We start from the raw sequence: 25,567 nt of genomic DNA, 5'->3' as shown, positions 1-25,567 counted from the left end.
TTGTTGATTTTTGTCCCCTCTCTCTTCGCTCATTTTTAATCCACGTAAAGCTAGTGGAGGAACGCGTTATTACGGTTCTCCGAAAAACCGAAAATTTTCGGTGTAATTCCACTGTGTTGTCACAAATTTGCCTCTCAAAATGAGTGTCGAAGAAGAGGTCTTGAGAATACAGAAGAAGCTTAATAAAATGACGTCGGAAGACGGAAGTGTAGGTTTTCTTTCTTTCTTCCCACCGTTAAAGTCGCCCCGTAATTTGAGACTAGAGTAGCTATCTTGAAAATGCACATAATTTAGGATGTGTTCCACACCACTAATCGTTGCTATTTTTGTTTGGATCAAACCAACAACTGACCGGAAAATGGAGGGAAATTTAAATTTGTTATTGTTTTAGGGTCAAGAACAAGCACTCGACTTACTAAAACAATTACAGACCTTAAACATAAATCTGGAAGTTCTCACAAAGACACGCATTGGAATGACAGTAAACGCTTTGAGAAAATCGAGCAAAGATGAGGAAGTAATCAGTCTATCAAAAACCCTCATAAAGAATTGGAAAAAGTTTCTATCAGGTTCAAACGTCAAAGAAACGGGCACAAGTTCGTCAAAACCGAAAAAAGACAAAGAAGACCGTAGTAATCGTGAGGATCGAGATCGTGAAAAGGATAGGAAATTACCAAGTCAGTTCCCTCCAACAAGTTCAAACACAACAGACGCTGTTAGACTGAAATGTAGAGAAATGTTAGCTGCTGCTATTAAAACCGACGGTGAAGATTTCGAAGGTGAGTTAACTCCTCATCGAACTTAGTTTCTAATTTTCCCGCCAGGTTGTGCAACACCTGAAGAGTTAGCTGAAGAACTAGAAGAGGCCATTTTTCAAGAGTTTAAAAACACAGATATGCGCTACAAAAATCGAGTTCGTTCCCGCATAGCGAATCTTAAAGACGTCAAAAACCCTAACTTGAGAACCAACTTTAGGATTGGGGCTATACCAGCGAGTAGGCTAGCAGTGATGACTGCTGAAGAGATGGCCAATGATGAAATTAAACAGTTGAGGGAGAAATTCACTAAAGAAGCAATCAATGATGCTCAGTTGGCCACTGTGCAAGGGACTAAAACAGACTTGCTTAAATGTGGTAAGTGCAAGAAGAGGAACTGTACATACAACCAGATCCAAACAAGGTCAGCTGATGAACCAATGACTACATTTGTTCTATGTAATGAATGTGGCAACAGGTGGAAATTCTGTTGATTTTATTTCCTTTAGGTGACTTAAGTTGTATGGTTTCACCCATGAGTCAACAAGAGTATTCATTTTTTTTTAGTTTATACCTGTAGACCCATCGCATTATTAATAAAGTTTTAGTTTTATCAAGTTTTATTGGAAATCTACACTTACAATGTTAATTCACAAGACATTTTAAGTAAACCTGAACAGAGTAATTACCGTAAGTGAAAACCGTTCAGTTGATTTTAATTTTATGGCTTGGTTGGGTCGCCCAAAAGGTACCACCATCTTCAGCGACAGTCACACTGAAAACCAACAAATAAAACGTCTTATTTACTTCTAAAAACCAGAATGACCTTTATTTTTCTAAAACCAAAAAAAAAATTGAGCCAAAAGTTTGCACTACTTTTGGCGCGCAGTTTCCATTTATTTGGTAAAAAATAAAAAGGATCGGATATTGAGGGTATCTATCAGTAACAAGACAAATTCTTACCAATTATTTAGAAGAAATTAGAATTTAATCGAAAAATATGAGATTGTGCTTACAATTAATAGACATTAGTTAGGAACATTTTATAAAAATTATCCAGCAGTTCTGGGATGGCAATTCTTGTCTCAGCCTCTCCACGTCATTAAAAATGACTTGAGGTCCTCCACCACAAGTCGACTAAATATCTCCTTTATACAATTTAGTTTCCACTTCGCCTTCGGCTCCTTGTTCTTGTGCAATCAGGCAATATTTGCTCTGTTTCGGATTGGTGACATCGCTGGCTTTACTCAGCTTGGTAACAGACTTTCGTTTCTTCATGGTCGGTTGCAGGACGGTACCTTAAGGGATTTGGTTTAAAGCGTTGTGCTCTAACCAGATCTGAAACCAAACAGATTAGTGCCTTTATTCACACCACTCATATTAATACCTCTCCAGCGGATCGCGATCTACGGTTTCGTGGTGTAGAAATCCACACAGGCCTCCTGGTGTGTTGGATTGGAGTCTTTGGCGGGTGTTCTGGCGAAGGCGAATCTTGCGCCTCTTCAATTTCAGGTGGCGTAATCTCACTTTTAAGAATCTGCCGCACTTTTTCCAGCTTGTTTTCTTTCGCTTTCGTTGCAGCTTGGAGATGTTCCCTTTGACGACGAAGCTGGGCATCCAATTCCTGGGTCATTTTCTCGTTTTGTAGCTCTAATTGTTGTTTGATCTTCTGTTTCTCCAGGATGTTCTTGTTAATCTTCAAGTTCTTTCCCGGAGTTACAGGGTCGGGCAAGACTTACACATTAACAGGGGACCAGCAGAATACTGGGATTATGCCCAAATATATTCACATCATTTTCAACACGATTTCGTCGTATCAAGCGCCGAAATATGTCATTAAATCTGATAAAATGAATGGTTTCGAAATTCAATCGCAGGAGGATGCGATGGAAGTTCAGTTAGCAACTCTGCGATCAAAGCCTAAAAAGTACTTACAAGAAGCACAGGCGCGAGCAGACTTACATCAACGATGGAATTAAAATCATGGATATCAACGAAAGCAATTTGTACTCCGGTTTTGTAAGTTACATTAAAATTACAACACGGTCTTTGATTTGTTGTATGAAAATACTGGAAAGGGCATTCGAGGGAAAATTTTATACGAGGATTCGCAAAAGAACATGTATGTGAATGGGGTAATTGAATTCTGAGGTGAAATCAGCTGAAGAAACGTTTGAACTTTTCAACATTGGCCAAGAACGCAAGAAAATGGGCAACTCCGTTTTAAATTCCGCATCTAGTCGAAGCCATTCTATTTTTACTATAATAAGAGTTGTACAGTTGCAACAAGTCGTCCACAACGAAAACGGCCAACCAATCATCTCCGACTCGAATCTGCTTAAGGTCGGGCGGCTGAGTTTGGTTGACTTAGCAGGGTCAGAAAGAATCAATAGACCTCAGAACACAGGACAATTACTAAGAGAGGCGAGCCAAATTATTAATTCCTTGCTTTCTCCGCGGACTTGCCTGGAGATTCTAAGAAAGAACCAATTGACTGGTTCTAATAAATTGGTCCCATACAGAGACAGCCGTTTGACCCTGTTCTTCACGAATTTCTTCGAAGGTGAAGGGCGCGTCGAAATGATTGTTTTGCATTTACACTTCGACGACAACTTGCAAGTTATGAAATTCGCTGTGACCGCTCAAGATATTAAAGTCCCTCGATCTGAGCCCATATTTGCTCCTTGTAAGATGAAGATTCAGAAGAAGACAGCCTCCTGTTTCAGTCAAAACCAACAGCATTCTAGAGCTGAATTTAAAACTGCGAAGCCAAGAAAAGGAAATCTCGTTATTGCGCAACATAACTGCGGAAAAGAACTTGAAGATGAACAAGAACATCCCGGAGAAACAGAAGATCAAACACAAATTCGAGCTACACAACGAGAAAATGACTGTGATGCAAAGAAAGAATTGTTGGAGAAAGAAGTTTAATACACGTAGATTCCTGGTCGTTTTTCAGTGGTCGCAATCGACAAAAAACACTTACACCATCTTTTTTTTTTCCCAGAATCTGGAGTTCTCTCACGACGAATTCTCGGGGTAAACTTGCAAACATCTTAACGTGCTTCAGTAAAACATTTATAAAACCAATTAAACAATACACATTTCAAGTACACGAAACGAGGGACTTGCACAAAACGTTTTATTTAAATTTAAGTTTTTTTTTAAGTCTCTTTAAATTCAAACGGAATGTGTCATCGCGGTCGGTAAACACGGTTACTGGAAAGGCGATCGGTAAACACGGTTTCTGTAAAGGCGCTCGAAAGTTCAAATTCCCAGATATTCAGTTCGATAAATGTCTTGATTGTATCTTGTACGAAAGCTACATTGATTTACATATATAATAGTCTAATTTATTGCCGATCTAATAATCAGAATTTATTGTATTAAAAAAAATAAAAAACAACAAGAGTATTCATTTCTTTTAGTTTATACCTGTCGCATTATTAATAAAGTTTTAGTTTTATCAAGTTTTATTGGAAATCTACACTTACAATGTTAATTCACAAGTATATTTTAAGTAAACCTGAACAGAGAAACTAGAAAACTATCAACCGTTTAGTTGATTTTAATTTTATGGCTTGGTTGGGCCGCCCAGAAGGTTCCACCATCTTCAGCAACAGTCACACTGAAAACCAACCAATAAAACGTCTTATTTACTCCTAAAAACCACTTACAAGACTTGGTAGTTTCCGGTAGCTTCCGGCGCCTTCCACTTCAGAACAAGATTGTTCTTATCGACGGCATTTTTATGGGTAGCGCCGCTCTAAATAACAACATTAATTACACTCTATTACCTCTCCATAACTTACCCCTTTGGTTCCATGACAGTTTATGGTCTTCGCGAACTTATCGGTGTCGGGAATGTTAAACGATCCCACTGCTTTGTTTCCGTTCCTAACTTGCAATAAGAATCCTTTGAATGGTTTGCCTCCGATGGTGATGTCGATCACGTCATTTGGTTTTGCTTCTTTAGCGCTCAGAGTTATTGTGTAAGGGAGCGGAGACTTTTGGGGCTCCACGGGATGTTTTGGTGTTAAATCATCACAGACCGATTCTGGGGCCCCAGCGGAGTAACCCCACGCGGTGGATATGAGAGCAGACACGACTACCAGAGCGACCTTCATTTTTCTAAAACTAAAAAAAAATAGTAAAAAGTTCACTATTGGCGCGCAGTTTCTATTAATTTTAACGGTTAAAAATATGCTGGATCGAACATTGAGGGTATCTTAATTAGAAACAAAACAAATTCTGACCAATTATTTAGAAGAAATTGTAATTTAATAAAAAAAAACGAGAATGTGCTTAAAATTAATAGACATTAGTTGGGTACAATTTACACAAATTATTTAGCTGTTGGTGGCAACATATCTCCTTTATACAATTTGGTTTCCACTTCGCCTTCAGCTCCTTGTTCTTGTGCAATCAGCAATATTTGCTCTGTTTAGGATTGGTGACACCGCTGGCTTGACTCAGCTTGGTAACAGATTTTCGTTTCCTCATGGACGGTTGCAGGACAGTACCTAAAGGCACTGCGTTGTGCTCTAACCAGATCTGAAACCAAACAGATTAGAGCCTATATTCACACCACTCATATTAATACCTCTCCAGCGGATCGCGATCTACGGTTTCGTGGTGTAGAAATCCACACAGGCCTCCTGGTGTGTTGGATTGGAGTCTTTGGCGGGTGTTCTGGCGAAGGCGAATCTTGCGCCTCTTCAATTTCAGGTGGCGTAATCTCACTTTTAAGAATCTGCCGCACTTTTTCCAGCTTGTTTTCTTTCGCTTTCGTTGCAGCTTGGAGATGTTCCCTTTGACGACGAAGCTGGGCATCCAATTCCTGGGTCATTTTCTCGTTTTGTAGCTCTAATTGTTGTTTGATCTTCTGTTTCTCCAGGATGTTCTTGTTAATCTTCAAGTTCTTTTCCGGAGTTACAGGGTCGGGCAAGACTTACACATTAACAGGGGACCAGCAGAATACTAGGATTATGCCCAAATGCATTCACACGATATTCAACACGATTTCGTCGCATCAAGCGCCGAAATATGTCATTAAATCCGATAAAATGAATGGTTTCAAAATTCAATAGCAGGAGGATGCGACGAAAGATCAATTCTGCGATCAAAGTCTAAAAGTACTTAAAAGATACACAGCCGCGTGAAAACTTACATCAACGATGGAATTAAAGTCATGGATATCAATGAAAGCAATCTGTACCCCGTTTTTGTGAGTTACATTGAAATTGACAACAACACTGTCTTTGATTTGTTAGACGAAAACACTGGAAAGGCGAATCAAAAAAAAATTTTTCGCGAGGATTCGCAAAAAAAACAAGTATGTGAATGGGGTAATTGAATCCTGAGGTGAAATCAGCTGAAGAAACGTTTGAACTTTTCAACATTGGCCAAGAACGCAAGAAAATGGGCAACCCGTTTTAAAATCTGCATCTAGTCGAAGTCATTCTATTTTTACTGTCAGAGTTGTAAAGTTGCAACAAGTCGTCCACAAATTTACACAAATTATTCAGCTGTTGGTGGTGGCAACATATCTCCTTTATACAATTTGGTTTCCACTTCGCCTTCAGCTCCTTGTTCTTGTGCAATCAGAAATATTTGCTCTGGTTAGGATTGGTGACACCGCTGGCTTGACTTAGCTTGTTAACAGATTTTCGTTTCCTCATGGACGGTTGCAGGACGGTACCTAAAGACCAAGCCCAGATTAAGAAAATTTGAGGCCCGGGGCTAAATCGTAAAATCGATAAAATTATGCAAAAAAAGCCTTACGTACTTGATTTGTATTTTTTCAATTTCTATAGCAAATTTTTACGTGGGAAGGTGGGGCCTGGTGCTACAGCACCCTTAGCCCCCCCCCACCCCCTTCCCCCCTTAGTCCGGACTTGCTAAAGACACTGCGTTGTGCTCTAACCAGATCTGAAACAAAACAGATTAATGCTTGTATTTACAGCACTCATATTAATACCTCTCCAGCGGATCGCGATCTACGATTTCGTGGCGCAAAATTCCACATAGACCTCCTGGTGTGTAGGATCGGAATCTTCGACGTGTGTTCTGTCTCTTCAATTTCAGGTGGCCTAATCTCACTCTCAAGAATCTGCCGCACTTTTTCCAGCTTGTTTTCTTTCGCTTTCGTTGCAGCTTGGAGCTTCTGTTTCTCCAGGATGTTGTTCATCTTTAAGTTCTCTTCTGCAATTATGCTGCACAATAATGAGATTTCCCTCTTCTTGACTTCGCAGTTTTGAATTCAGCTCTAGAATCCGGGCTTTACTCAAAATGTTTTCTTGCTGGATGTCGATCAGTCGCTTTCTGAAGTGATTTATTCGCTTGTTATCTTCTGATTGCGCGGCTTGGATGATGTTTTCTCTTGTTTTGAGAGTGTTGATGAGTTTATCGAAAGCTGGTTGAGCTTCAAACGTTTCTTCAGCTGATTTCACCTCAGGATTCAATTACCCCATTCACATACTTGTTCTTTTGCGAATCCTCGCGTAAAATTTTCTTTTGATTGGCCTTTCCAGTGTTTTCGTCCAACAAATCAAAGACAGTGTTGTTGTCAGTTTCAATGTAATTCACAAAAACGGAGTACAAATTGCTTTCGTTGATATCCATGACTTTAATTCCATCGTTGATGTAAGTCTGCTCGCGCCTGTGCTTCTTGTAAGTACTTTTTAGGCTTTGATCGCAGGGTCGCTAACTGAACTTTCATCGCATCCTCCTGCGATTGAATTTCGAAACCATTCATTTTATCAGATTTAATGACATATTTCGGCGCTTTATACGACGAAATCGTGTTAAAAATCGTGTTAATACATTTGGGCATAATCCCAGTATTCTGCTGCCCCCCCGTAACACCCGTAACGTCTTGCCCGACCCTGTAACTCCGTAGGTGAAAAGAAGTCCATTTTTCCCTTTGAATAAGTCTTCAAGCAACGGATACGCAATATGTTCAAAAATCTCCTTTTGTCCAGCAAAAGCAGTGAAAATGTGCTTGAATTGATAATGCATTTCCTTTCTAACTATCTTAGACTCGGCCGGTGTTGTCAATGAAAGAATTGTTGGAGAAAGAAGTTTAATACACCTAGATTCCTGGTCGTTTTCCAGTGGTCGCAATCGACAAAAAACACTTACACCATCTTTCTTTTTCCCAGAATCTGGAGTTCTCTCACGACGAATTCTCGGGGTTAACTTGCTAACAGGATTCATCTCAACGTGCTTCATTAATACTTTTATAAAAGCAATTAAACAATACACATTTACACAAAACGAACGACGTGCACAAACGGTTCACGTTTTTTTAATTTTAGGTTTTTTTATCGCTTAAAATTCAAATAGAATGTTTCAACGCGGTCGGTAAACACGGTTACTGTAAAAGTGGTCGGTAAACACGGCTTCTGTAAAGGTGCTCGGAAGTTCGAATTTCCCAAATATTCAGTTCGATAAATAATGTCTTGATTGTATCTTCTGCAAAAGCTACGCTAATTTACATGTATAATAGTTTAATTTCTTGCCAATCTAATAATCAGAAATTATTATATTAAAAAAATTAAAAAAATTGAGCTGCCATCTATGTGCCGCCGCGTGACTTAATCAATTTCGAATCGTTGTCATGGTGTCATTTTGACAGAAAACAAAACGTGCTCATAACCTCTAATATGGATTTATTTTAAAATGATAAAAGGTAAATATAATTGATAAGTTTCCTCACTGTGCGGTGTGCCATGTCTTAATAAATTAGCCCGCGTGTGGAGAAGGTTATCTTATAATTTTATTCGAATATCCTGTCCCTCATGGTGGGGTTATGTGTCCCAGAATGAGAATATTGATAAGTTACAAATGCTAAAGTTGAACTACATGAGGCAATATTTGTCTGGTTTTACCTGTCGTTATAATAAGGAAAAATAAATAAATATAAATTCACTTAAAGAAACCATTTTATGACTTTTGTTAAGAGTAGTTAAATAGTAAATTTATTTCATTTGCCATTTGTTACTCCTTTTACAACAACAAAGAACATTGTTTTCTACTTCCATCTGATTGTTTAATTGCGGAGACTCAAAGTCTCTTTTGTAAATTTATGATTCCCCTATTATGTGTAAACTCTCAAGTTTAAGTGTTTACATAAATATTTTATATTATGATTGTTTAAAGTACTGTTTTTCATTACTAAAGTTGTTTTTATTGTACTAAGTACATAAACTCGAATTTTTCATTCGTCATCTGCATATTATTCTTACTTTCTTAAATGTTGGAGGTCACATATTTACAATCACTTTGAGTAAAAAAGCTTTTGTATAATTTTTTTTGAAACGGAAGAAAACGTCAGCTATACTTATACTGAGCGAGCTAACACGTAAATTTTCCATATACCGAGTGAAAACCACAAGTGAAACTGTATTAGTGGTGCAGAATTCATAAATCGCATTTGTAGCTGAAAGTTTATATTTTATGCAACTGTTATGTTTGTAAACGTAATTTGTTTTTGTTGCAGTATTTATGTGGCCTACATCAGTCGGTGTTTGTTTTAACTAACATTAGTTAAGAAAGAGTTGAAGGTAAAATGTGGTCTTGCCCATTCAAATTTTGATATTTCGAGGTCGTGGAAATTTAGCACTTTTAAGATTAAATACAAGCACCAGTGTTTGTTTGTCCACTTTAAAAAAAGTCAATAATAGAAATATGCGTGGTCACTCTTAAAAATTCTAAAAAAAATTACAAGGGTGCTTTAATTTCCGCTTTGATTTCACACAAAACATTTACGTTTATAACTACAAAAACGTCCAATACTAAATAAAAGTCTTTGGTACTCACCTTTTCTACTTGATCTCTTCTCTAGACCGAAGTTGAAACTAACCTACCTACTCTTGATTTCTGCATATTGTACTTTCAAACCACACATTAACTGAAGAGGGGGTACTTATGATCATTAAATTAAATATCATGCTTTGTGCTATAATATCAAGATGTATAGTTAACCAAGCTTGACATCGTAATGAATTTCGCCCCGTTTTGGTGGCTCCACATTGCTTTTTTCATTTTTTTTTTATTATCAAGTTTTGTTCGAATTTCTAAGGAGGACTGACTGCATTGTGAAAGGGAAGTTTCCAATACTATGTCAAGGCAGTAATATATTCTCCAATAACTTCTTATTGATTTGTAAATATTTTTTCACGGGTGACATTTTAATGGATTTGCACTTATGAGAATTGTTTGTTTTGAGTCGAGGGTCAGTTACCTAAAAACGTAAAAATATTGTCCATCGCAGATTTGTCTTAATTTCCATGTTACGCCAGAGTGCATTTTGTTTTGTTCTATCAAACTGTGATGCGGCATTGAAATTTTTATCGCGCCCTTGATCTCAAAAATCGCGTTTGAATAAATTAACACCAAATTAAAAGTCATCGGCCGCTTAATTTTCGAAGGAACTGGTTAAGCGAGAGCAACGTGTGATTAATTCGTGTCACACTTTAAAATCAATATCGCAATGCTTAGATCTAGGAGGAACAACTTTCACAGTCCTTTATGCAAATTGCCTCTTTTTACGCAAACTATCATCTTCATCGAAGATTGATATCAAGCATTTAGTTTCAAGCAAAGAATTAAAATTGTACGATCATTGTTGAAATAACAGTTCTTAAGTAAAAGTGACATTTGCAAGGGTAACATAATTACTTAATTAAACGTTACGTATTCGTTACAAGCGCAGGTACACATTTCCGCACTGAGTAACCGAGGACAGTTTATTAGACCTTGTTGGGAAAAGTTTGTAATGGTAAAGCGTCCGAGTCCCGTGGAATTAACCCTCTGCGGTTATAACCACAAGCTGCTCGAAGTAGATGAACAGCGGCTTCGGTGGTTTTCTTCACATCTTCTGAGGTTCCGATTGCTGGATTTACTTCCACGAGGTCCATAGCGCCCAAGCGGCCGGTCTTGTGCACCAGTTCCACCAAATGGATGGCTTCTCTCAAAGTTAGACCGCCTCTAACTGAAATTTATAGTCGTAAAAATTGAAATTAAAGAAGAGTACGGACCGGCGGTCCCTGTGGATGGAGCCTCCAATTTGTCCAAGCTGTCAATATCGAAACTGAGATGCACAGAACGGCTTCTATGCGGATCGATTTTGTCTAAAGCCATCATGACAATGTTGTGAATTCCGTGATTTTCCACGTCTTCCATTCCGTACGCTGTAATTCCAAACTGTTCAATAATGAGGCGTTCGTACGTATCCACGGATCTTAGTCCTATATAAGCCATGTTTCGGATGGATAAAATCGGCTTTTGCCAGTCCATTCCAGGGAGATACGGCCAATAATCCGACAGTTCTTTTATCAACAGCGCCAGAGGCATTCCATGAATATTACCAGAAGTTGAGGTTTTATTTGTGTTTAAGTCGGCGTGTGCATCCACCCATAAAATGCAAATATTTTCATTTTTAGCCTTGATGTGACCATCGACTGTGCCAACGCCTTGGAAAAATTGGTAATGAGTTTTTTGCTGGTTTTATTACTTAATAAAAATTACCTATTGAGTGATCTCCTCCTAGAGTTAAACAGAGTCTGCCTTCAGTGATGATACTTTGTACCATCTTCGACACTTCCAAGTTGCAAGCCGCCACATTGGCATACTTTTTCATATTGGGGACTTCATAGGTGTCCAAAGGTGTGTACGAAATGTCGCCATAGTCTTTAACGTCGATTTTTTCATCTGGAACAACCTTGGTCGATTTTTATAAAAGATAATAGAGTTGTAAGAAAACACAAAATTGCACGAATTATATTTCAGCGGAAATAATTAGTATGATTTAGCACCTAATTAAAATGCGAGTTTTTTCTCTTTTTAACGGGCAGTGGCTATTGTAGTCTGCTTTGGAAATCCCAGGGGTCTTGAATTTTCACTTTTTTAGAGGGCTAACTTTTATTATTTTTAAACTCATCTCCTCTGAAGTGAATCTTGATCTATGATCGTTTTAAAAGTTTAAACAGATTTTTATGTAAAAACTGTTAATCTACAACAGTTGAAAAATTGATGTATTATTCTGCCTGTGCTAGTAGAAGTATAATGACATTCTTAGCCCAACAAGTGGAAATATAACTTTAACATTATGTAATCCAGAGCCCATTACTATTTACATTACCTTTACTTGACAGAATTTTCACGATCGTGTTTTGTTCCCCAAAACCTAATTCACCTAGCACCGCTATTGCAACATTTGCAACAGGAACGAATTACACGATGAAAATTTTGGAATCTGTGATCTTGGGTGATTATTTGCAACCTAAACCAACTGTAATTTAGTTAATTTCTTCTTCTTCTTTTTTAGTAATGATATCTTTGAAATAAGAAATGAAAGTGTTGATTCTATGCACCTCTGCTGATTCCGCTTTTTGATAAATTTAAATTTCTACACATTCTAACGGTTTATTCTATTATTTCACACTATGTTGCACATATATCTACGTCAAATTATGTTTCAAATTGTATTTTATTTTTAACAGTTGATCGTTGATTATTTTTTTTATAAATTATTATAAATGGAGAACAATCGTAGAAAAAACGTTGTAAGACATACGCGTACAAAGTCTGATCATGGCATTCACAGATTTTAAACTAGCCACTCATGCAATAACCAATGACTTTTTTTGTCTCTTAAATAACTGTTAATTTTTTTCAATTAGCATAAATAAGTCCCATCGCTGACCATAAAAAATTGGGACACAGATGGCAACTAGATAATCTTCAAAATAAGAAATTTTAAACGTGTAAGTTGGGCTATTGTCAAAACAATTATTTCAGACGATTGGTTGATACTGAAAAAAGAGGGAAATTCGTTTTTTTTCTTCCCATAAAATGTCATTTGTAGGTTTTGACACTGCCATTGGACTTTTTGCAACACAATTTACAATGCCAAAATTTTGAGTGTCCCAGTTTTTTTGTCCATATGTATATTGACGACATTGACAGTAATACTGTAAAATGATAGAAAAAACGAATATTTGTTAAAAAATTTGACCATTTAAACTCGCCTAGTGAATATTTGACAAAATTCACTGATCGCAACTGTACAACTTGGAAGACAATTACAAATACGTCATTTGTGCGTCATTTTGACGTTTTCTGTCCACTTGTAGAATAACTTATAAACAACTGTATAACTTGCCTACTTCACTAGAGAACGGCTTAGAATTTTGAAAAACATTTTGCAAAAAGACTTACGAATCACTTTAATGCTCTCTATTAAACCTGCGGTTCGAATTGCTTCTGGCCCGCCCGCGACACCTGCTTTAGGTTGTCCCGCTTCAAGAGGTACCCCAACAATTCCAATTTTAGTGCAGCAATTTCTGTGCAGAGACGTTAAAACTTTGCGCATTGATCTAAACATTTTTATAGAGGAAACTTTCACGTTGAACTAACTCACATCTTATCACAGCCTTCTTTCAAGAGTTCACAGTTCAGAGGACACTCAATGTTAAAACAATATTAATTTATTGATAACACAAAATTAACAATACTGCTTTATTTACAAAAGAAAAAGACAAGAGATTTCAGATTGATTTAGCCTGATTACTTCGGACCCAACATCTCTTCAGGTTTGACCCATTCGTTAAATTGTTCCTCGGTTAAAAATCCCAATTTAATCGCAGTTTCCTTCAATGTGCTCTTTTCTTTATGCGCCGTCTTGGCGATTTGAGCGGCTTTGTCGTAGCCAATGTGTGGGTTAAGAGCTGTTACCAACATTAAACTTTCGTGCAGAAGCTTATCAACTCGCTCTTGGTTTACAATAATGCCTTCCACACAATTCGTAGAGAAACATTTACTGGAATCTCCAAGTAAACGGATCGATCGGAGTACATTAGCTACGATCATTGGTTTGAAGACGTTTAGTTCGAAATGACCATTGGAACCGCCGATTGTGACAGCTACGTGGTTACCCATGACTTGAGCCGCTACCATTGTAATGGCTTCACATTGGGTTGGGTTTACTTTGCCAGGCATGATGGAGCTGCCGGGTTCGTTTTCAGGGAGGGAGATTTCACCCAGGCCGCAACGAGGGCCAGAAGCCAGAAATCTGAAAAAAATATGCTTTTTAACGACTTGGGGGGCTCTAATTTGACTCTAGACTAACACAATTTTTTAAATGTTCATTACACCGGTCGACACGATTTTTGGGTCTGGTTTCTAAGTGTCAAATTTTGGTTTCTTTTACGTTACCAACAAAGGGAAATTTTTTTTTTTTGATCAAAGTTTGCTTTTGTAAAAACCAGAGAAATTTTTCGAATTTTTAAGAAACATGATTGAATTTTCATTTCATTTCTTTTTAATTCAAGAATAATAAATCAAGTTCAAAAATGAATATTTAGTGATTTTCTTTTGCTTGTATGAGAATTAAGATCAATTGGGATTTATTTTGATAATTGTTCCGTATAATAATAAGTTATTGAATATTCAAGTTACAAAGATATTAATATGTTCTTAAATATTTTTGAAGTAAAGACAGGCGAAATAAGGTACCAAATGTTTATATTGACTCCGTATTAGCAAGTTAAAACAGGTTTCATAATCTACACAATGCTTTAAATTTGTTGCCAAAAATTTTTTTTTGCTTTATACTTCGATAAATTCATCACAAACAAAACAGAATGTATCAATATCTTATTTACACTATCTTGACGCCATTTTCTAATTCAGTTATACCAAAAACGGTTTTTACAACAATGATAAACAAGTAAAAAACACTCACTACTCTGTAAAATGCAATTTGCTACCGTTTTGATCAATGCACTACCTCTTTCTGCTCGTAAAATCAACGAAAATTTTCAAAACTTATTTATCGATGTAAAACACAAAATCAAACTTTAGAAGCTAAGATTGGATATTTTAGTGTTTTTCGATGTCTAGCATCAGAATCTATGCATTAGAACAGAAAACCCAGAAAAAAGATTCGGTGCCTGTGTTATCAGTCAACCGGTAAAAGATATGTCAATTATTGTACCCATTTCCATGATTATTATAATTACATGCGTACAATAATCGTCCAATTATTACTTCATATTGAAAGTGTTTAGATGATTTCTCAACATGTTTTTGCACAGTTAAGACAAAAACAATTTATTTTTCGTTCTCGTGATAAATTGATAATGACAACTCAGTGAGAATAAATCTTAATAAATTTTTTGTTACTATGAGACAGCAAGATTGAAAACCTTGAGAAAGATTTTACGCTTTAATAGGTACTACATATCTTTATGAATTCTTGCATTTCTTCTACAACAGAGAACTTAGTTCTAGTCTGCTGTAATTTAACAATTACCATTAATGTAATTTATGTACTGTAAGCATTAATGCTGAACGTAACAATTTAATGTTTTTCTGATACTTGAATGACTTGCAGGTTTGCTGGAACAATTAATTAGTCATTCATTGAAAACACTTTTTCATTATCAACTTCAGAATTGATAAATTTAGTTAAAATGTTTAGTTTCATGTCCATGGAAAACTTTCCATGACGAATCTAGTCTAGACATCTAAGTTTGTGGAAAAATCGATATTATCAAATTCTTGTTGTTTTACAAAGTAAATGGAAAGTTTCAGAGTTGGTACAATAAAATATTCAACATTTGTAAGATGTGACTGTTAGTTGAGGTCCTAATTATTATTAAAGACATGTGCCAACGCAAAGGACTTTCTCTAAATGAAAGTAGTTCAGAGCAATAAATATGTGGTCCCCTTTCCCTCATTTCTTCGATTTACCGATAAAATCTCACCTAATATCATTAGCAATCTTCATGATGGAGCAAGCGATAACATTAAGAGCCCCTGAGACTTCCACCATGGCGTCGTGACAAGCCAACGCCTCAAATTTGTTAGGAGCTGATTTAAAGGGGAGTCCTGTTAACTTTGAGATTTCAGCTGCGCATTTCTCTGCAAAACCTTTTCTTGTGTTAAGCCCAGTTCCCACAGCTGTTCCTCCAAGAGCCAAGTTGTATAATCTAGGCAAGCAGTCGTTAATTCTCTCAATTCCAAAACAAACTTGTTGGACATATCCGCTGAATTCTTGTCCTAATGTCAACGGGACGGCATCTTGGAGATGAGTCCTGCCGATTTTAATGATGTCTTTAAATTCCTCAGATTTTTTGTCCAGAGCGTTGGCTAGTGTCTTCAGTCCTGGGAGCAGCGTGTTTTGGATCTCAACAGCCACAGCAATATGCATGGCGGTGGGGTAAGTATCGTTGCTACTTTGGCTTTTGTTGACGTGGTCATTAGGGTGGACTGGGGTTTTAGAGCCAAGTTGTCCGCCCATTATTTCAATTGCGCGGTTGCTGATTACTTCGTTTGTATTCATGTTTGTTTGAGTTCCTGAACCAGTTTGCCAGATGACTAGGGGGAAGTGATCACAATACAACTTTCCTGAGATTACCTCATCGGCTGCTTTTGAGATTGCATCCGCGATTTTGGGGTCTAAACCATAATCTTTGTTTACAACAGCTGCGGCTTTTTTTAAGACACCCATTGCTGTGATGACGGGGTACTAAAACACCGCCAAATTTTGTTGGTGAAGACTGTTCTAAAGACACTTACGGGCATCCTTTCAAATTCCCCTCCAATAGGGAAATTCATCACAGACCTCAGTGTCTGGGCCCCGTAGTACTTGTCAGAGGGGACTTTGAGCTCCCCAAAGGTATCCTTTTCTACTCTGAAATCAGACTGACAGGCACATTTACAATCGGGATTTCCCTTAGATTTTATTAAAAAACAACTGATTTAAACATTTTGACCAATTTTATCATGCAAAACAAACTGATGACATAACAACGTTTTGGGGCTTACCATTAGAGCGATTTGGTTAATTCGAGTTTGTCTGCACAGCGTCAACACACTGTTAATGCCACCGCACACGCGACTGCTGTAAAGCCGTGATAGCGCCATCCTGGTGGATTAATCCCGCTCTTGACCTTTCCAGTGAACTCAAGACAACTTTCAGCTGGTTGACAGTCTGGGCAATTATGACATGTTGCTGTTGGTAACAGTGCATATTGTGGTGCATGATCCGTGACAGTTATTTGAAACTGCCCGCCTTTTTTGAAATCTCTAATTTCCACACAAAAAATCAGCCTTATGTGAATTATTCCGAGGTTCATGTTTATTTTGCCTGAACTACTGGTTGTAGTAAAAGAGTAATGTATTTATTTAGAATCTATTTATTTATGTAATATTAATTTTATATACAGTTTTCTTTTTTATACAGATAAATATCATCTAGATAAATGTTATAATACACAACTTATACATCAAACTAATCTAGTTAAATATGTACGGACTGCCGCCTCATGCTAAGAAACTGAACGTATCCACAGAGCTATGCCAATCTTATTTCTAATTGGTACAGTACATGTTCCAGTTCAACACTCAACAAAGACGTAGGAATGAGCAGTCCGCATAACAGCCTCTAACATTAAATCATTAAATTGACAACTGATATGGCGTGTTCTCTACGCACCTAATTGACATATAGACAAAAACTACAGCCAACGTGACCCTCGCAATTGCTACAACACAATCACATCTTTATCCGGCTGCGTAGATCTTACAATAAATAAAAACACAAAGGAGAACACCGCTGAGCTTGTCATTCGTTGTAAGCTAAAGCAACACAGAATGACTATAACTACGCAACAATTGAACCGCCATTCACTCTGCCCCCCTTTATCAAATACAAAATGACTAGGAGACTAAAATATAGATAGCATGTGACGGTAAATGGGCGATTCGCACGGTTAATAAAGTTAAACATTGGAATAATAATTAAAAACGGAAACGCCAATTTGCAGTGGCACGCTATCTATTCAATCGGCATATTACTAGACTAACAAAAAGTAACAAAGCTAATTAAGCGTAACAGACGATACAAAATAATAAAATAATGACAAGTGAACGGCAGCCGTTTATAACTAGTATTAAGCTTTAATAACAGTTGTGCGGTAGTGTTGTTAACTACGTCTAAAGCTCCGTCTATATAATGAAAAAGAATCTTTCCTCCCTTTTAAGCATGCCGTCGTATAAAATATCTTGTTTCTGCCATTGCGCAACCTTAACTTAAAAACGATTTGATCACATCAGTCTCTTTCCGGCGTTCAGTTGGAGATAAATGCCCAACATTCCAGCGTTTTTACGACAAAATCCACTTTCGGCGTCAAAGGATCATTTCCGTAAGTCTTGCAGCTTTCAGACCTCCCCAAGTACAGGTCTCCGTCCAACCACAAACCAAACTTGCCATCTCCAGCGCCAATGCTTAAGCTTTCGTTATTACCTTTGATGAAATATAAATTCTCCCCCGTCCAATTGTATACTTGGAACTCAGGACTGAATCTGAACAGGAGCGATTCACCAGTTCCATAAAAGTGCTCTGACACTTGTAAGGCGCACGATGTCAAAGCACCAAACACCTACAAAACGAAACGGTGGTAACAAACTCTTCACACTTCAATTTAAACTTACATTATTGTCGGTATCTTCAATAACAAATAGAATTGGTGATTCAAGTTTGTACATTTTGCGGTACATTGAATTAAGGCTGAAGCCATGCTGGCTGGTGCTGAAGATAAGAGTCCACGAGTATCCTTCGGCTCGGGCCGGCAGATGTCTGCATAGATTTTCTCGGTGGTAATCAGTCAGAATTTCAGTGGTACCTATAAGATCCGGTGGTGACAATTCCACGTCGAGCGAGGGCGCTGCCGAAGAATAGAAGGCTCGTCGGTATTCTTCAGACATCGGTATGACCTAATAAAACGGAAAAAGATTAATTTTCGTTCAACCACGCATCTAGAAGATGTACTCTAACACCGATCGTAGGCATTATAGATTTCACTTTCATGGGGGCTATTCCCTGTACACACGCACGGTTAATATAATTTATAAGAAATCTAAACTATACTTGGATTCTCCAATTAGCGCCAGTTGGTTTTGGTATCTAGCCAAAATTTCTATTTGTGTCGGATGTGTACATGCCTCTACATACAGTTTGTGGTCTTGTAAACTTGGCCCCGAAATTTTCAGAACGGCGCACAGTTATTCCAACCCGACTATTAACGGACAAAAGTCGATTTTCCAAATTTTCACATTTTTCAAAAAATTTTTACTAATTGGTTTTAGTATAAATACAGACAAAAACTACGAAATCATTCTTTTAACATTATTTTTTTTTTGCCGAAATATCGCATTAAAGGATTCCTCGAAATTGGTGATTTTCAAAACGACGATTTAAGCATGAAAAAAAAAGAGTTAATCTGGCCAAATAAAATTAGATACATTATTGTTTCTTATTATTTATTTGTTATTATTCAATAAAACACGGCACACACATTTTTTTTAGTTCCCTTATTTAATTCTATTATTTTGATTAAGGTATCTAAAAAAATTATTTTGTTTTAAAAAAAATGTGTTTTATTTTAGGACCAAGCTAGTATTTTCAACTTTTTTCTATTAAAATTCGTATCTTTGCAAGTTTTTAACTTTAAAAGGTTATTATTTCTAAAGTGTTAATTAGCTGTGCTAAAGGGCAGAATTTTAGCACAAAAAAATAGATACTTTAGAAAATTTTATTTTAGGACGATGCAAATATTTTCAACTTTTTTTTTGAAAATCTATTTTGTAGACAATTTAATTCCAAATGTAATGGCGTTGAGTTTATCTTTCTACGATTATTGGAAAAAAAAAAACTTTTGTCCAAAAAATGAGCATTTGGAATCACTGTGCAGCGGTTTCACCACAATCCGTTTAATACTGAACATTGAATCAAACAAACATAATTTTACGTTCAAGGACGAAAGGTGGTGCCAAAAATATCACCTGAACTTATCATGGTAATTCAGGATAATCTTCACAGTCCGGATATCAATGTTATCATAAAAACAGGTACTGCGTTTAGTTATTTCGGGAACTTTTGATCAAGTTTTGCTGCCGCGTCATTAAGTGCTCAACAATGAAAATTGATTATGCGGTGATTAATATTGAACATATTGATAAGAGAATGAAACAATGGAAATCTGCACTCTTTGGGGCCAAATTTACAGTCTTTTATGTATGTTACAATTCCAGTATCGCGAAGTTTCTGGGTTACGACAGCTAGCGGGGACTATTTTCTATTCTAACACCAAAACATCCACTTCATTCTAAAAGCCACTACAGTGTGAAATGTATTTCCGTAGTTTTGTAACATTGATTATTCATAGTGGAAACATAGACTTGACAATCTGCACACATTTCACAATTAATGAGCTTTGATCGACAGGGTGGAGATTGTCAACGTCCATTTCAACGAAGAAACAGTGTGGCATGTTATTGTGCAGGTGTCAGTCACCTCATCACTGCCGTCAGCCGACATTGTCTGGGTCTTGATGATGCTGTAGATCTTAACGTAAGGAGCCTTGATTAGCTGCACCCAAACAACGAAATTTCAGTTCACCGGTGCCAATTTTAAGATTCGTGCTTTTCGAAAAATTACAAAAAAAAAACTGAACTTACCTCCCAACTTTCTTTGGTTATTTCTGTAAGTTCACCGTCCTGACTACCGTGGCGGCTGGCGGAAGGAGTTGGCTCTTCACTCCACAGTTCTGTGTCCATTTCCACCAAAGTGAAATTTCGGGCCTTCACCTAAAACAGAACCGACAATAACCACGACTGTTGGCTGGGACAGTTTCGTTAGTTTAAATGCGCTTTTTGAGCATTGTTAATTATTAATGACTGTAGCATAATCGTCAAGAAGTGGGAACTTCAAGGACACTAGATCGAATTAATTGAAAATTTTAAGATGGTCAAATTCCGTCACCACGCGAAAATTCGTCCGCGGCGTCATCAATAGATCGCCTGCGGTTACCTGTTCATCAGCATACTTGCTCCTCATTCGGATCGTTATCTATGCGAAATACATATCACATTTACCGTAAGGTTTAATGGTTGGCCGAAGTTAATTCAATAGAATTTAGCTCAACAAAAAACGACCACATCACCAGTTTGTGATTAAGCATGTGGTTATCGCTGTTATAACGATCGGTAAACAAGTTTAGATAGACGATATGTTGGTGGAGGCACCGAACTACCTACACCATGCGAATAAATTTAGAAAAATATACAAATTTTGTTCGAGGATGTTATGTTATCTTTTCGTTTAGCTGCAACATTCCCGGTATTTACAAAGTACTGTATATAAAACATTTCTATCGATTTAAATAAAATGGATAGCGCCATACCTGTTCTTCGTTCAATTCCCCATACAAATGCGGCACCCAACCTTGTATAAATTTGTACAGTTCATCAACTCTATTCCTTGGCACACTAAACCAGTACTCCGGCCTCATCTTCTTCTTTCCGTAAGACATCAACGGTGTCGTTCGAGGAATCGGCTTGTCTAGTGGTTTGCCCATTCGCAAACGTAAGTATAACGGAGGATCTTCGCAGGAACGTGCCGGTCGAGGTATCAGTTCTAAAATGGAACGACAAATTTTATTACCACAACCTATAGATACGTTCGCGACTCTTTTTAATGAGTCGTTTTTTCATTATGTTTATTGTTTAAGTTTATTCTGTCGTGGCTGAAACTCATGCACATGCAAACCTACCAATGGAATCTAGCCCGTAATTGGGAGAGCGCACTGCAGCAATTAAAATAAAATTAAAACACATTACTACATAATAGCATAACTAAATGCGATGATGGCACTTAATGACATAAAAATAAATCTTACTACCCAAATGGTAATCGATTTGCGTCACTACACCAGCAAGGCATCAGATGAAATACAGTCGCACAAAAATGCAAATGATGGATATTTCGCAATGATAATAACTTAACTACTATCCTGAAGAAAGTAGTTTCCACGTTTGATAAAATTAACAATTAGGCAACGACTGCTTCAACTCTGCGCGGGGTGGTGTTTTAGGTGTGGACACAAACAATCCTGTTTTCATTATTTTAAAGGAGTGTCTTCAACTTTATTGCTCGCTTTGTAGCATCAAGAAAATTACTTTATTTATAGAAGGGAATAGATTTGGATTTATAGTTTGAATCATGAATAAGAACGCAGAGAGATAGATAGAGAAGTCATGTCAGAGTGAAGAGTTTAAAAGCATTTTAATCCGATATTTTGATTGTATTTCATGGTTAAAGTGACAGGAAGGTAATATCTGGATGAAGCTAAGACCCGCCCGATTCATTCTATCAACAAAAAATGTTTTTTTTGCCAATATTACAAAACCGTCATTTCCTTCCGAAGTTCATTACGTACAAAAACAATAGAAACTTACGACATTGTGAACAGGGGCCACGATCATGTACACAACAAATTAAGAGATGATGGTAATTAATTAAATTGTTCTCACTAGTGTCACCAAATTAAAAATGAAGCTTGGGAATTAAAAAAATTACGCAATCATCACTGGATTAGCACATAACTACACACTTCCCTCCTTTAATAATAAATTACAATAAAACTTAGTGTATTTAGATTGACAATAAGTGTTCGGTGCCAAGACCAACAGACAAGTGAAGCTAGTGTTTGTCCCAGCTCCTATTTAAAGAGTTGATTATGCAAAAATAATCATACAGTAATTCGTAACACAAATCACTGCTTTGGGCTTCACAATACAGTTCGCTGTGCGTGAATACATGATTATTTGGAGAGTTGTTATTGTTTTGGTATAATTAATATTTACTTGAGATATGCTTGGTCACATTTAATAAAACGTATGACATATTAACTGAATGATGATTTAAGATAAAAGTCAAAAGCTGTTGAAAAAACAGCTCAAACATCCAAGAAACGAATTTCTTTGTATTGACCCACAGAAACTATGTTAGTATTCTAAGTGGAACTGCTTGACCACGAACGCAAATCCTATCCATAAGCAGAAGTCGTTGGACCAAATTATTTAATAAAGTATGCTCTTACCGTACCAGTGACGACTAAATACGTATGCTTCCAATTAAATAAAAATTGTTTATTCGCATACTGCATATTTAACACAGGTAAAATTCAACTGCTAGGTACAAGGACAGCCACTTCAACTGATTAAAAAATTTACCCTCCGTATTGTACCCATAAACATATCAAGGAATCCACTTTCAGAATAGTTTGGAGATTGCATGGAAACAAAAAAAGTTTTGCTGCTATTTTATCGAGATGTTCTACGACGTAATTTACATAATAATTATGAGAAAGGTCGTCCCAAATAGCTGAGCAGCAGACGACGCATATTTAATTTTTGCAAAACAAGTGTGTGCGAGAATGACTACAATATGAATCGTATATACAGCGTGTTTCAAAATGATTCCATGTAATACACCGTGTTTCAAAATGATTTTCGTCTAGTTGCCTTTGGAATGAAATCATTGGTTGTATAAACTTAAAATGGACTCAAAATGATCGCTGAAAAGAGAAAACTGACTCAATTTCTGTCTATTTTTGTTGTTTGTTGTTTAAATTTCTTCCCTGTTGGCGATTTTGACGTTGGCCAAGTGACACTATTGACATAAATCCAAAGTGGCAGAACTAGTCCAAACACAGAACAGTGCGAGCGGCACAGCAGGAATTATATTTCAAAACTAACTTGATGAAAATCATTTTTAAACACTGTATTATAAAAGGTGTTTATAAATGTTTGTAGCATCAAGGGTGGCTCTGGAATTCCTGTCATGCACCATTTGGCCGCTTAGTTTTCATAGTGAATATAACTATGTTTAACTTCACTTAAAAGGTCACTCACGTCAATGACGTTTTAGTTACGATTTTGTGCCCAAGTTTTTGATTTTCAGATTTCAGACCATGACTAGAACAGTTTTTTTTTCAAAATTAAGTATGTTCTTTTTTTGAGGTTACTATCACGGAATCAAAATTTCAAACATCACTTTTTGATATGACAATGTAAGCAAGCTTTATTGTCTTTCTGACTGACGTTATTAATTGTCATGCCAAGATTTCTGTCACTTGCTGTGACGTTTATAAATTTTAAGGTAATCAAGATAAAGGAGATTTTACAATTTTTAAATATCAATCAATTTGATGTTTGAAATTTTGATTTCGCGATAGTAACTGCAAATGTCGATTGAAAAATCTAAACCCACATTTGTAATGAGCGGCAAATTTCGTTGACATTTTATAACCACCTTTGATGGTAGAAACATTTATAAACATCCAGTATTAAAAAAACCTCAATTTTGTCAATAAAAACAACTGCACAATATTACATTATCGAAGAACTAAAAAAAGTCTAAAAAGTTTAAATGTTTTACTGCTCTTTTTTATATAGACGACATTTTAGACAATTTTAGATGCTAGATACCTTACTGGAGTGACGTTATTAATTACCCCCATTGCACAATGACTGAAATAATTAAACATTTCTTGTAATTTTCCTGTCAATATGCCAAACAAATGAACAGGTTTCATCAATGATGATAAATTATAAGTTTAGGCTAGAAAGTGCAATGATGTATTTACTCGAGTGGTGTGAACTATCTGACAGTTTCTTTCGATTCTACATAAAAGAATAGTGCGACTACTTACTGTCAAACGAAACAAACAACTCTGGCATGTCATCAACCGAAACCATTGATCGATAATCCAATTTTGGTGGTGGTGCCTTTGAAACCTTTGTACTTATCTCCGTCGGTTGTCTGATAAAAGTGCCCACTGAGGACCGTCTGAAACCAAACATTACTTAAGTTTTAAGTCACTAGCACTAGCACATATTGTCAGGTTTAAATAAAATAAAAACCATGCCCGTCTTGCTAGCATAGAAAACAAAATCGAAGTACATTTATAGAGAAATGGTGTTAAACATATTAGGGGTTGTAACAATTGAATTTCATCTCTCCAGAAAGTGAAACACCCCCAACATACTTAAACACCACTTTCTTAAGCATAACTTAACAGTGTCAGTGTGTTGTGTATGTTTCAGTACACAGATTACGTGCAAACATGGCACATACCCAACAGCCCCAACTGTAGCCCCCACTGCACCAACAGACGCTCCAACTTGAGCACCCATTGCGCCCACTGTGGCGCCAACGGAGGCCCCCATCGCTCCCACCGATGCTCCGACGGCACCGACAGATGCCCCTACTGAACTGATTATATTTGTGGGAAAAAAACTAGAACTGTCGGTGCGTGGAGAATCGCTGAGAGGTGGACCACTGCTACCGGCGGAATGGGGGCCGCCGGAGCCACCGCTCTCCTCAGAAGGCGTCTTGTTGAGAAACAGACCGGTACCAAAATCCACCAGATTGATCGGCGAACTGAGCAGCGTTAGTGATGGTTGTTAGTAGTTATGAAAGATGATTGCAATGAAACGATAATGAATAATTACCTCGAGAATACTTTCGAAAAGACCGAGGAGTGATGCACGTCCGCGGCGGAGTGAGGGTGGTTTGGGGGCTTCTCGTCTTCTTTGTCACCAGCCAAAGTCTCCATCCAGGATAAAGGATATGACAGTCTTTTTAACATCTATCAAGTTTGACAGTTAGTTCTGTTTTTTTACCTCATCATCCAAAAATTTACCTTATTTTTCCTAGTATCAGCCTTTTCAGTATCCTCTTTGTTTTCTATACAACTCGTCGAAAGAGGGAGCCCAGTTTCAGCTTCCGAACTTGAATCCAAACTAAACGAAACAGAATTGGTCTTTTTTCTTGCAGGACTGTCAGTATCGCTGGTCTGGGTAACATGCGTGGGAGCAATGGTGATAGGAGGCACCCAATCCTTTGAAAGCACGATATCAGCATCACTATATTGCTAAAATACTTTCATCACACA

At 37.1% G+C, this 25,567-nt stretch overlaps 6 protein-coding genes across 19 annotated transcripts in view; 1 reads left to right on the top strand and 5 right to left on the bottom strand.

The window, feature by feature from the left end:
- The first annotated feature begins 3 nt into the window (after window positions 1-3).
- Window positions 4-1,368, top strand: TfIIS (RNA polymerase II elongation factor). The gene is made up of 3 exons (XM_088037730.1): window positions 4-208; window positions 392-779; window positions 825-1,368. The coding sequence occupies exons 1-3, from the start codon at window positions 140-142 to the stop codon at window positions 1,247-1,249; spliced, it is 882 nt and encodes a 293-aa protein (XP_087893856.1). The 5' UTR covers window positions 4-139; the 3' UTR covers window positions 1,250-1,368.
- A 2,842-nt stretch (window positions 1,369-4,210) lies between these two features.
- Window positions 4,211-9,677, bottom strand: LOC148174408 (putative defense protein Hdd11). Its single transcript, XM_088036656.1, has 4 exons — window positions 9,579-9,677; window positions 4,568-4,892; window positions 4,433-4,521; window positions 4,211-4,383 (listed from the first exon to the last, which is right to left on the bottom strand). Exons 2-4 carry the CDS (start codon window positions 4,880-4,882, stop codon window positions 4,314-4,316), a joined length of 474 nt encoding a protein of 157 aa, XP_087892782.1. The 5' UTR covers window positions 4,883-4,892; window positions 9,579-9,677; the 3' UTR covers window positions 4,211-4,313.
- Window positions 4,937-5,800, bottom strand: LOC148174409 (uncharacterized). Its single transcript, XM_088036657.1, has 2 exons — window positions 5,359-5,800; window positions 4,937-5,309 (listed from the first exon to the last, which is right to left on the bottom strand). The coding sequence occupies exons 1-2, from the start codon at window positions 5,602-5,604 to the stop codon at window positions 5,181-5,183; spliced, it is 375 nt and encodes a 124-aa protein (XP_087892783.1). The 5' UTR covers window positions 5,605-5,800; the 3' UTR covers window positions 4,937-5,180.
- A 689-nt stretch (window positions 9,678-10,366) lies between the features above and the next one.
- On the bottom strand, window positions 10,367-13,236 carry arg (arginase). Its single transcript, XM_088036043.1, has 4 exons — window positions 12,981-13,236; window positions 11,289-11,471; window positions 10,799-11,233; window positions 10,367-10,752 (listed from the first exon to the last, which is right to left on the bottom strand). Exons 1-4 carry the CDS (start codon window positions 13,144-13,146, stop codon window positions 10,511-10,513), a joined length of 1,026 nt encoding a protein of 341 aa, XP_087892169.1. The 5' UTR covers window positions 13,147-13,236; the 3' UTR covers window positions 10,367-10,510.
- A 30-nt stretch (window positions 13,237-13,266) lies between these two features.
- LOC148174406 (fumarate hydratase, mitochondrial-like) lies at window positions 13,267-16,780 on the bottom strand. Its single transcript, XM_088036042.1, has 4 exons — window positions 16,593-16,780; window positions 16,344-16,469; window positions 15,530-16,293; window positions 13,267-13,833 (listed from the first exon to the last, which is right to left on the bottom strand). Exons 1-4 carry the CDS (start codon window positions 16,689-16,691, stop codon window positions 13,329-13,331), a joined length of 1,494 nt encoding a protein of 497 aa, XP_087892168.1. The 5' UTR covers window positions 16,692-16,780; the 3' UTR covers window positions 13,267-13,328.
- Window positions 16,781-16,947: 167 nt separating this feature from the next.
- mtd (TLD domain-containing protein mustard) overlaps window positions 16,948-25,567 on the bottom strand; it is a 55,711-nt gene continuing 47,091 nt past the window's right edge. For 7 of the 14 annotated variants that reach the window (XM_088037574.1, XM_088037576.1, XM_088037578.1 and 4 more), the window contains 10 exons: window positions 25,316-25,546; window positions 25,125-25,261; window positions 24,748-25,053; window positions 24,323-24,459; window positions 21,380-21,412; window positions 21,011-21,243; window positions 20,286-20,414; window positions 20,122-20,196; window positions 18,261-18,542; window positions 16,948-18,208 (listed from right to left, as the gene is read on the bottom strand). In XM_088037574.1, the coding sequence (XP_087893700.1) occupies window positions 17,897-18,208; window positions 18,261-18,542; window positions 20,122-20,196; window positions 20,286-20,414; window positions 21,011-21,243; window positions 21,380-21,412; window positions 24,323-24,459; window positions 24,748-25,053; window positions 25,125-25,261; window positions 25,316-25,546 (1,875 nt within the window). In that variant the 3' untranslated portion in view covers window positions 16,948-17,896. The remainder of the gene's footprint in view (window positions 18,209-18,260; window positions 18,543-20,121; window positions 20,197-20,285; window positions 20,415-21,010; window positions 21,244-21,379; window positions 21,413-24,322; window positions 24,460-24,747; window positions 25,054-25,124; window positions 25,262-25,315; window positions 25,547-25,567) is intronic. The other 7 variants (XM_088037570.1, XM_088037572.1, XM_088037569.1 and 4 more) reach the window with 7 other exon arrangements.

This window comes from Gnatocerus cornutus, chromosome 5, assembly GCF_029298725.1.
Source record: "Gnatocerus cornutus isolate USDA-ARS CGAHR chromosome 5, icGnaCorn1.1, whole genome shotgun sequence".
NCBI lineage: Eukaryota > Metazoa > Arthropoda > Insecta > Coleoptera > Tenebrionidae > Gnatocerus > Gnatocerus cornutus.
Note: the sequence above shows the minus strand (reverse complement) of the source record. Positions and strands in the feature narration are given on the sequence as shown.

Bases quoted from the DNA above. Each gene is read 5' to 3' on its own strand.
- TfIIS (XM_088037730.1), top strand. From the start codon at position 140: ATGAGTGTCGAAGAAGAGGTCTTGAGAATACAGAAGAAGCTTAATAAA. The intron at 209-391 runs GTAGGTTTTCTT...TTATTGTTTTAG, and splicing joins TGACGTCGGAAGACGGAAGT to GGTCAAGAACAAGCACTCGA. The intron at 780-824 runs GTGAGTTAACTC...TTTTCCCGCCAG, and splicing joins CGACGGTGAAGATTTCGAAG to GTTGTGCAACACCTGAAGAG.
- LOC148174408 (XM_088036656.1), bottom strand. From the start codon at position 4,882: ATGAAGGTCGCTCTGGTAGTCGTGTCTGCTCTCATATCCACCGCGTGG. The intron at 4,522-4,567 runs GTAAGTTATGGA...GTTGTTATTTAG, and splicing joins ACTGTCATGGAACCAAAGGG to AGCGGCGCTACCCATAAAAA. The intron at 4,384-4,432 runs GTAAGTGGTTTT...GTTGGTTTTCAG, and splicing joins ACCGGAAACTACCAAGTCTT to TGTGACTGTTGCTGAAGATG.
- LOC148174409 (XM_088036657.1), bottom strand. From the start codon at position 5,604: ATGACCCAGGAATTGGATGCCCAGCTTCGTCGTCAAAGGGAACATCTC. The intron at 5,310-5,358 runs GTATTAATATGA...GTTTGGTTTCAG, and splicing joins GATCGCGATCCGCTGGAGAG to ATCTGGTTAGAGCACAACGC.
- arg (XM_088036043.1), bottom strand. From the start codon at position 13,146: ATGTTTAGATCAATGCGCAAAGTTTTAACGTCTCTGCACAGAAATTGC. The intron at 11,234-11,288 runs GTAATTTTTATT...AATTTTTCCAAG, and splicing joins AGGAGGAGATCACTCAATAG to GCGTTGGCACAGTCGATGGT. The intron at 10,753-10,798 runs GTCCGTACTCTT...TATAAATTTCAG, and splicing joins TCCATCCACAGGGACCGCCG to TTAGAGGCGGTCTAACTTTG.
- LOC148174406 (XM_088036042.1), bottom strand. From the start codon at position 16,691: ATGGCGCTATCACGGCTTTACAGCAGTCGCGTGTGCGGTGGCATTAAC. The intron at 16,294-16,343 runs GTAAGTGTCTTT...GCGGTGTTTTAG, and splicing joins GGGAATTTGAAAGGATGCCC to TACCCCGTCATCACAGCAAT. The intron at 13,834-15,529 runs GTGAGATTTTAT...TATTTTTTTCAG, and splicing joins AAGATTGCTAATGATATTAG to ATTTCTGGCTTCTGGCCCTC.